A 10,075-nucleotide genomic window follows, 5' to 3' on the forward strand; every position below is an offset into this window, starting at 1 on the left:
CTCTCCCAGGTCAAATGGACGCCTATTGCCATCTGCTGATTTGACCTTTTTTAAAATATTTTTTCCCCCCAATCCTACTAACCACCCTGCTGTCGTTATTAGGCCTCTCTCTTGGCATTCACCGCGTGCCTTAATTGTATGGACATTTAAATCAAGGTCCGCTGTGAACACGACGAGAGACGACCCCCTTTTCACGTGAGCGCCGACTGCATCGGCTGGCCTACTTTTTCTCCTGCAGCACCCCTCCCCGCCTCTCCCCACCAACATGGTACACTCTGTTCAATTCCTCCGCATCCCTCCCGTGCCATCCCATCCTCGCACGCACCTCGTCACCTTCATTTGTGACCTTGTACGTGACACCCACATCGCACACGCGTAAATGTTGACGGATTACTCTTGAACTTCAACTCTTCTCGTTTTAGGTGTACGATTCCCAGACCCCGGGGTGTAAAAAGAACATTTTCCAACAGCGCCTTTCGCCTCGGATGCATCCCGGAGCACAAATGGAATGTTTTTTTTCTGCACAGACGGCAGGTAAAAGCAGCGGAATGGCCCTTTAGGCAGCACTTGGGCCCATTAAAACCTCCAGCTTCCATTATCCAGCAGCCATAATGCACCGTCTTATAGAGCACTGCATTAATGGCTCAGCTGCAGGGGTGGGGGTAGGGGTGGGGGGTGGAAAAGATGATGCTGATGCTGGGACTTGACATCATCGTCTGTGTGGCCCCCCCTTTTCCAAGTAAAAACTAACAAAAAGCCTCCTGCAGCATTTTCTGTTTGCAAAAGGAGCTGCAGTATCGTATGCTAATGACCTAGATAGCGAGCAGCCTCAATATGAGGGAGGGGGTGCGAAAGGGGGGGCTGCTCGGCTGCCTTTTGTGGGGGTCGTGCGTAAACCTGGCGACCACCGACATTCAAATTGAAAATCCCCATCCAAATCATTTTAAAGACCAATAATATATTTGAACGAATAGGAATAGGATGCATGTATTATTTACGAGGGCGTGTGCGCATCCTCGTCCAAGTTGCGCATGCACAAGCACACGTTGCGTCTTTTTTCCTCCTTTTTTTCCGATGCGCAACGTAAAAATGGACGTTTAAACGCGTAGTTAAATATTTTAGTGTGAGATACATCGGAAAAAAATGTATAGTGGAAACAATACCTTGCAGGAAAAACGACGCACGCGATTTTTTTAACCGCACGGAAAGAGATGCGAGAGGCCGACACGGGCGAGTCCGTCCGACCGTCGAGTGCTTTTCGAGAGGCTTTCGGCGTCCTCGGAGCCCTCCGCCGGTGGTCCACAAGGGGGACGGGGGGGGGCTAGATCCTTTTTTTGGGTTGATGTTACGTCTCCAACCGAGTCCAGGGAGGTTTCTGACACATTCCAACGAGAATTGTGGATCTTGACATCTTAGAGGAGGGCATGATGTTGCGGCAGGATGAGGATTAAGGATGAGGATGAAGAGCTGGGCGCAGTCAGATGGAGAGAGGAGAGGATGGGGATGGGGAGGGGTGGTCCTCTGTTACATCCTCAGCCTCCAGCTTGGCTCCCCCTCCTCCTTGCATCCTCCTCCTCCTCCTCCTCCTCCAGCTCAGAGTGGGACCAGTCCATCATGTAAACCCCCTCAAACCAATATGGCCAAGTGAAACAGATTAAATAGTCAAATGACTCAGAGAATGTTCATGGTGCATAATACCGTAAATACTTTGTGCCATTTTGTAAACTTATGGGCATTCCAATTATGACTGGGAGCAATTTTTGCTTCCAGCCCCTCCCGGTCAGAATGCATTGGACGTCTATTGTCGTCAATGATATATCATAGGATGACAATGTCATATTTTTGGATAATATCTATCCGTATATGATTGTGCTTTTTGTCTGCATTGCATCACATTCCGCTTCTTGTGCAAAACCCAACTCTATTGAGAATTGGCTCACTTTACTTTCATTTTCACAATGAGTAAACATAATGCTTTGAAATTAATGCTTGCACGGTAGCATAATTTAGTTGGAATAATTTGCATGGCAAACTGGGGTTTTACATCGTTTGTATTGCAGGTGAGAATGAAACTCAGAAAGTAACTTGTGCAATGCTGTAGTATGATGTCATTTTCATTGCGGCAGAAGAGTTCAACACTTGACTCGGGGGCATTTCTAAGATAAGAATTCGAGTATTTAATCCAGTTTTTATTTTATGCTCGTGTTAGCTGTTATCGTGTCATAACACGAGAGTTGGGTAAGCAGGTGCGATGATGTTACGTAGCTATAAACTAGGACAGCTAAACTATAGGGGCTAAGGGAGAGTGTCTTCCTGGCTGGCCGGGTTTCAATGGTCTCCTCCTTTTCTAGGCTACTTATTTGGCGTCATTTTGTCAACAGTCGAATGGGAAACATGTCCACGATGCAACTACCGAGCGCGGATGGAGCACTGGCAGGGCGGATCGAAAGCATTAAAGTAGCCGGTGAGTGTCCGCTGTTTAGCTTTAGCATGTTAGCTTCTAGCCGATCTACGACTTTGACACACAGTAAAAGTTTTTTATTGATTTAGTTTGAATATATATTTGAAGCCTTGTCCTGCATCCTAATGTGTGTGCGAAAAAAGTTATTTTAGTTTAAAAATATTAATTCGTTTTTTACATACGTGCGCATGCGCATTCATCATTTACTTCCGTGGAAACCAAGAATTAACAAAATTTAAAAAAAAGCTTTATTTATTTATATATATTTGTATTTTCATTGATTTTGAATTCAGGGCAATTGTACATATGTAGTGCAATTTAACATCACATAATTTAATCTGTTATGCCTCACAACAATCAACAATAAACTTAAAATAATCAACAAATACAAATAAAAATACAGAATATTAAGATCAACAAGACTGTTTTTATTTATAAATTAAAACAGGAAACATCATAATTTGCTAAAAAATGAAGGCATGGATAAGTATTTTTTTTCCATGTTTTGTTTAGAGAGAAGCCATTTAAATAGTAATAATAAGCAACTTGTTTTACATCTGTTCATGATAATATGATCAATTGCCAAAATTTGTAAGGCCAACACTCATAAAAATTCCCTCCACTTTGAATCTAGACGAACGCAAATTCTTGTTTATTTGTTGATGACAGTTCATTGTTGTTCAATCAATGTTATCGAATGAATTAGAGTAGATTAGATTAGAATATTTCAGCCCATATTCGTGAAATTGCGTCGTGAATTTTTCCTCATAACGTCCACCGTCCATCTGCTTCTACAGGATGTACTTTTATTTTTAGCATTGGGAACGGGCTATGTGGCCCGCGCGTGTGCGCAGTCAACAAGAAGGCTGCTCGCAGCTTGATTCTGGCAACCGTGGGTTCCAATTGGCACCACAGCGCTCCCCTCTTCAGTATGAGTGGGTCTGCCGACCGTTGGCGCTCCTTGAATAGATGTGCACTGGCATCGCTGCCGGAACAGAAGAGCATCTATTTATCTGTTTTTGCCTTTGACAAGGCTAGAAACGGTTTCAATAGGGTGCACTTTTTCCATTGGCGATGCAGCATTGTCGACTTTTTAAATTGCCAAGTCAAAATGCGCTACCTAAACTATGTAGTATTTTTTTTCCATGAGTCGACTCATATGGTCATATAGTAGAAATCAGTGTTGTTTTACTCTGGGATTGACGTTTTAGTCGTATATATGTGTTGGGACAAGAAGATAGGCACTCAGAAAAGTTGGATTAGATGAAACTACCGTTTTCCAATGCCAATGTTTGAAATGATTGAATTTCGATCAATCACAAAAATAATCATCATTTTTCATTAATTTACTTTCCTCAGGCAAACACCATGTGAATGGCAACAAAACCTTGCAGCCGTTCCCTGAAAACACGGAGACGGCCATTTTCGGTGCGTATGGAAGACACAAAGGTCAATCGGTGAACCGTACTAACCATATTTTTGGCTGGGTATTTTTTTTTTTTAGGGATGGGCTGCTTCTGGGGCGCGGAGAGGAAATTTTGGACTCAAAAAGGTGTTTACTCCACTCAAGTTGGCTATGCCGGAGGATATACTCCCAACCCTACCTACGAGGAAGTTTGCTCAGGTGCACAGGAGCACACACGTTTCATTTTTTAGAACATCGGTTGTACAATTTAATTGGATTATTGTTCATTGTGTTCAGGCAAGACGGGACATACCGAGGTAGTCCAGGTGGTCTTCTCCCCAAATCAGATTTCCTTCGCCAATCTGCTCAAGGTGTTCTGGGAAAGCCACAACCCAACACAAGGTATCATATAATATTGAAAATTGCCACATTGTTGTTTTTTGGGAAAAATAATCACCTTTCTCCATGATAGTTTTAAAAGTTGCACATACAAATGACCAGATTTGTCCATAGTTATTATGTTGTATGATAATGATAACATTTTATTTCATAATTTTGTTTTTACATGATATCATGGTTTTATGAGTTTTTAAATGTCAACCGTTATGAAATTTTTACATGACAGTTCTAACATTTTTACATCTTCATGAGCTTTAAAAGGAGGAATCGTAAAATGTATTTTTTTCCCAGTGATTTTAATTTTGGATTAAAGATTAGCAAAGATTACTGAAAGATAAAATTAGCCTGAAATAGGCTATATTTCTAATGATCTAATATATATGTACACAAACTTATATCGAGATAACTAGGGGGCCTCAAAATTCTGTCCGTAGGCTGATATAGTCAATTCTGGTCTTCTTTTTTTTTACCACATTGACTTCTACTTTGCCATTATACTCTAAAGAAGACAATGTTTTTGTTGTGCACATTCAGGTATGCGTCAGGGCAACGACAGTGGTACGCAGTACCGCTCGGCTATCTACACCAACACCCAGCCGCAACTCGACGAGGCGCTCGCTTCCCGTGATCAATACCAGAAGGTATTGTCTTCCCGGGGTCCCATTTTCAAATTTGGCGAAATTGTTTTAGGCTCGGGGGTCTTAGAAGTCAAATTGATAAGAAATAGGTGGTAAGCGTCTTTATTAGTTGTCTTAGATATTACTTACCAGACCCCCTCCCCATCCCCATCTGTGTGTGTGTGTGAGCAGTTGGCCCAAAGAAAACACACACAAAATCTTGCCAAACCATCTGGGTCGTAAATCTGTCCCCCGCTGAAGTCGCATGAGTTGCAAAAGTAACACACCAGGACGCACGCACACAAAATGTTCTTGGAAGCTTTTCTTTTCATTTAATACATTCTAGGGGGCTAATTTCTCATATGTGTGACGCACTTGTCGATGTTGCGTTAAAATTTTGGCCGTTTGCCGGTTTGAGTTGAACCCCTAAATAATAATAGATAATTAAAAAAAAAACGACAGACCTAACTATTTCCCTGCCATTGATGGCGGTAGACGTCCAATCCATTTGAACTGGCAGTTTTCTCTTTTGGCACAGGTTCTGACCAAAGAAGGTTATGGAGGCATCACTACGGAGATCTCGGGGGACAAAACCTTCTACTACGCGGAGGACTACCACCAACAGTACCTTAGCAAGAACCCCAACGGCTACTGCGGGCTAGGCGGGACCGGAGTCTCATGTCCAATAGGAATCAAGGCGAAGGTTTAGATGACCAAACCCAGCTAAGCTTAAAGTAAATTCTTAAACTGTTTTTTCTTTTTTATAGAAACAACTTGAAATATAATCCACATTTATATCTAAACATTACTATCAGATAGTAAAATGATCCCTTGATAAAAAGCAATGAATTGTATGTACTCAACAATCTTTGTCCCTCTCCTTTATAAAGCTTGTCGGAAAATAACACCACTTGCAACCAGCAGAGAGCACCAGAGCTCCCTTGATATGAATGAGTTGCTCCACTTCTCGTAAACATTACAACACATTTTAATAGTATGTACTTATCTTTTGGTAGGGCTGTGATTTGTACAGGTGTCATCAACGTAATAATTATCAGCGTGACTACTACAGCACAGTACATAAGTATTACTACGCAAAAACACTAGAACATAACATAAATTACTGCTACATGCCGCAACGTCAATGTACTACAAAAAATATATGATGAGATTTATGACGTCTAAAATCAGTCAAACGAAGGAGTAAAATGATTTTTTTTCCCCCTCGTTAATAGGCCGGTTTCTAATTGGGGTCACATTAGCCTAATCACGAGTGGCAGCTGAGTAAACATATGTACACATACATTTTACCAGCTTCAAATGAACCCTAACCCCTGTAATTGTATTATGTTTTTCTGTTTCTTTTGGTAACTGATGATAAATTGACCTCCAGGAATTTCTTGTAGTGGAGAGCAACGTTTTTCCGGAGCTGCCGGACTCTGTAAGTCTAAACTCTTCAATATTGATCACTCGAAACATCAACGCGAATCATAGCGTAATCGGCGCAGCACCGCGTCTAACAACAGCTCGTTTCTTCCAACATCCAAGTCAGGTCACTTTCCAAGTCACGTTTTAAACTTGTAATTTCTCAATCATCGGCAAAGACGTGCTGCGCCCCTTGGACGTGGTCGTACTTGTCGTCGTTGGGGTCCCTTCCTTGCGCAACCTCTGGTACAAGAAAGCCGGGCAGAAGGTGTCTAAGTAGGCATCCTTGAAGCCCGAGTAGCAGAAGCAGTAGACCAAGGGGTCCAGCAGGCAGTCCGTGTAGGACAGCACCATGAGAGCGTCGTAGAACTGGACCACCACTTCCTCTAGCTCCTCCCACCCTCGGAGGCGCACCGCGAGCAAGGCCGCCCGAGCCATGGTGCTCGGTAAGAAGCAGACGGAAAAGATGACCACCACCGACACCACCACGTACATGGCCCGCTGCAGTTTGGCGTTCTCGCCAACCGTCTTCTTCTTCAGCCGGTGGACGGTGCAAACCGTGCAGTAGAGCAGGACGATGAAGGGAAGGATGATTTGCGTGAAGAATACCGTCTTTGACAGAGAGGCAAAAGTGGAGCGTTAAAAGTTTCTTTCAGGTACTATCTTGTTTATGACTTTTTTTGTGGTGGGGAACTTCCTTTTTGTTGAGGAAGTTGTTTTCCGGTATTGTATTCATTTTTTAAATGGTTACCTTTTTGAGCTTCCTTTTAGAGTTGATGATTTACTTGGAGGGGAAATGGAAGTTATTCTTTCAGATGAGATTTTTTTATTGCTACATTCATATAGGACAGAGTTGTCAAACTTGCAGCCCATCGGCCAATTGCAGTTTAGCAGGATTTTCATTTGAGATGTTAGATTTTAAGTAGTATTGGAGTTAATGTGGTGTTTATCTCACAAGTACATTTCGAGAATTATGCGTCTATTTGAGGTTGACGACGAATTTAGTTTTAAAAAAAAATATTAGTAGTGGTAGAAAAAGTCATTTTCATATTATTGTATTTTTCTAATTCATCAGCTAGTGCTTATCCCAAGTAAATGCAGAGCACATTTTTACATGAGTTATTTTCTCGTATTTATGTCGTTATTTTTCGCTTAAAAATCATTTTAGAAAAAAATATGATGCTTGATGCTTACCTCTCTGAAGATGTCGGTGACGTTCTGGTTGTAGGTTCCGTTGCGTCCGAGGCTGTTGCAGCACTCGAAGGTTTGGAGCGTGGCCGGGATGGCCAGCGGCAACAGGAGAAGCCAAATCACCACCGAGATTTGCGGAGATTTCTTCAGGGCCTTGACGTGTGGGTCAAAGGTCAAGGCGAGATCGGGAGACAGCCGGACGGAGAGTGCAGCCTCACCTTGACAAAGTTCCTCCTTCCCAGGTGCACCACGTTGAAGTATCGGTCCAGGGAGAGCGTGACCAAGAAGGCGATGCTGGCGCCGCGGTTGAGGAAGAGCATGAAGTGCATGGCCTTGCAAAGGCTGTAGTTGGGATTGCGACGTTGGCCCAGTGTGTAGCTGTAGGCTTTGGAGGGGAGACAGGCCACCAGCAGAAAGTCGGCTACCACTATGTTGAAAAGGAACACGCTCCTGTTCTTCCAGAACTTGAACCTACGTCAGCAAGAAGGGTAAGTGTCAGTTATTTCTAACATTAAAAGTACATATAGTGGACTTAAACCAGTTGTCTAGACAAAAATTCCATTCTTTGACTTCCAATTCAACAACTCAGATTCAATTCATGCACATTTCGACCTATTTACAAATAGTAAATAATTTCCCGTTTTGTGTGTTATTACATATTTTCCGATGATACTTTAATGTATAATGTTTGTTCTTGGTTTCTGATAAATTTAAAAAAAATCAAAAATGCAACTTATTTTTTTTCCATTGAGCATTCCTGTATACACATAAACATATATATATATATTGAGGAAGAGCATGAAGTGCATGGACGCAAAATGCAAAGTGCAAAATGCAACTTAATTTTTTTTCCATTGTGCATTCCTGTATACACACATATATATATATATATATATATATATATATATATATATATATATATATATATATATATATATATATATATATATATATATATAATGTATACAGGAATCCACAATGGAAAAAAAAAAGTTGAATTTTGGATTTTTTTAAATTTATCATATATATAAGGGGGAATATATATACATATATATATATATATATATATATATATATATATATATATATATATATATAATGTATACAGGAATGCACAATGGAAAAAAAACTAAGTTGGATTTTGGATTTTTTTTAATTTATCATATATATATAAGGGGGGAATATATATATATATATATATATATATATATATATATATATATATATATATATATATATATATATATATATATATATATATATATATAATGTATACAGGAATGCACAATGGAAAAAATAGAGTTGCATTTTGGATTTTTTTTAATTTATCATATATATATAAAAGGAAGGAATATATATATATATATATATATATATATATATATATATATATATATATATATATATATATATATATATATATATTCCCCCCTTTTTGGCTTATAGTCCGAAAAATACGGTCATACTTCTTAATTTAACAGCTTCGAACAAGTGGTACAAAATTGACCAACTGGACGCACTTGCAACAGGCGAGTAAGTGCGTGCTTACCTGAAGATGAAAACGTAGAGGACAGACAGGTTGAGCGGCAGACCGAGGACAAACTGTCCAATGACGACCCACGCCAGGACCTCGTAAGTCCAGGTGTTGCTCACGTTGCAGTGGTCCACCACCTCCGAAACGTTGGGTCCCGTCATCCTCCGTCTCGCTGCTTTAGAAATCCGCCGGCGCAGTTGCTCGTCGTCCGCTCCGAGTCACATTCCTCAGAGGCGCTGGCTCAGATAACGGCGAGCTCGAAAGTGGCGACCGCAATCGTCAGGCGGATGAGACCTCGCGTGAGAGGTAGCCTCACGCTCGGAGGTGTGGTTTCTACTCAGGACTCGCCATCCTTTCGGGTCCGCTCCCGTTTTTTTTCCACGGGTCCAAAATCCAGCCGCTGTGAACCAATGTGTGACGGTTTGCTGGAAAGAGCTGTGAAATTCCTCAGGTGTCTGTAACAGACTTTCCTGTCTGCACTCGTCTCTTTTGATACTTGATGTGTTTTCACGACACGCGCTTAAACCTTAATGGGACACCCGTTTATCTCATCTGCTGAGACGCGAGCATTTTTAATGCAATCCCGCAGACGTCTATTGCCGTCAGTGGCAGCCAATGAGTGAAGAGTGCTGGGTGAAATAGCCGAGTCCTGGGTTCTGAGTCCTGGCAGGAAATCTAATTGGTTCATCTGCCTGGTGCGTGCTTATCTCTTAGGAAATCCTGCAAGTTGTTATACGAGGAAGTTGTTTCGATCTTGCGGCTATTGCGACACAAATGTTACAGACATCGTTTTTTTTTTGTTTTTTTGTCGGATGGAAAAGATAAAGCAAGGAACAAAGCGTCCCAGCATGTAAGATCTAAGTTTGAAAAGTTCAGAACAAAGCGTCAAAACTCCAAAGTGTTGCTTTCAGACTGAAGGACAAACCGGGCTATAAATGATTGGCATCCAAGTTGCCAATCAATGACCAGACTTCAGTTTGGCTTTCTTTGACCCAAAAAAATCACAAATAGAAAGACTGTTCTGTTTAAACAGGAGTAAGATA

The 10,075-nt window shown here is 41.3% G+C and overlaps 2 protein-coding genes across 4 annotated transcripts; one reads left to right on the forward strand and one right to left on the reverse strand.

Annotated features, from left to right (window-relative positions):
• The first annotated feature begins 299 nt into the window (after positions 1-299).
• Positions 300-5,802, forward strand: msraa (methionine sulfoxide reductase Aa). 3 transcript variants are annotated; one of them, XM_077587652.1, is made up of 8 exons: positions 300-349; positions 423-534; positions 2,352-2,464; positions 3,821-3,889; positions 3,966-4,085; positions 4,164-4,268; positions 4,800-4,906; positions 5,421-5,802. In XM_077587652.1, exons 2-8 carry the CDS (start codon positions 509-511, stop codon positions 5,589-5,591), a joined length of 711 nt encoding a protein of 236 aa, XP_077443778.1. In that variant the 5' UTR covers positions 300-349; positions 423-508; the 3' UTR covers positions 5,592-5,802. The 3 variants fall into 3 exon arrangements, with proteins under 3 accessions (XP_077443778.1, XP_077443780.1, XP_077443779.1); XM_077587654.1 differs by lacking the exons at positions 300-349; positions 423-534 and adding an exon at positions 1,673-2,060; XM_077587653.1 differs by lacking the exons at positions 300-349; positions 423-534 and adding an exon at positions 2,076-2,238.
• LOC144064830 (12-(S)-hydroxy-5,8,10,14-eicosatetraenoic acid receptor-like) lies at positions 5,256-9,686 on the reverse strand. The gene is made up of 4 exons (XM_077587651.1): positions 9,048-9,686; positions 7,717-7,969; positions 7,502-7,651; positions 5,256-6,919 (listed from the first exon to the last, which is right to left on the reverse strand). The coding sequence occupies exons 1-4, from the start codon at positions 9,191-9,193 to the stop codon at positions 6,455-6,457; spliced, it is 1,014 nt and encodes a 337-aa protein (XP_077443777.1). The 5' UTR covers positions 9,194-9,686; the 3' UTR covers positions 5,256-6,454.
• Between the last annotated feature and the right edge of the window lie 389 nt (positions 9,687-10,075).

Source organism: Stigmatopora argus, chromosome 19 (assembly GCF_051989625.1).
Source record: "Stigmatopora argus isolate UIUO_Sarg chromosome 19, RoL_Sarg_1.0, whole genome shotgun sequence".
NCBI classification, from domain to species: domain Eukaryota; kingdom Metazoa; phylum Chordata; class Actinopteri; order Syngnathiformes; family Syngnathidae; genus Stigmatopora; species Stigmatopora argus.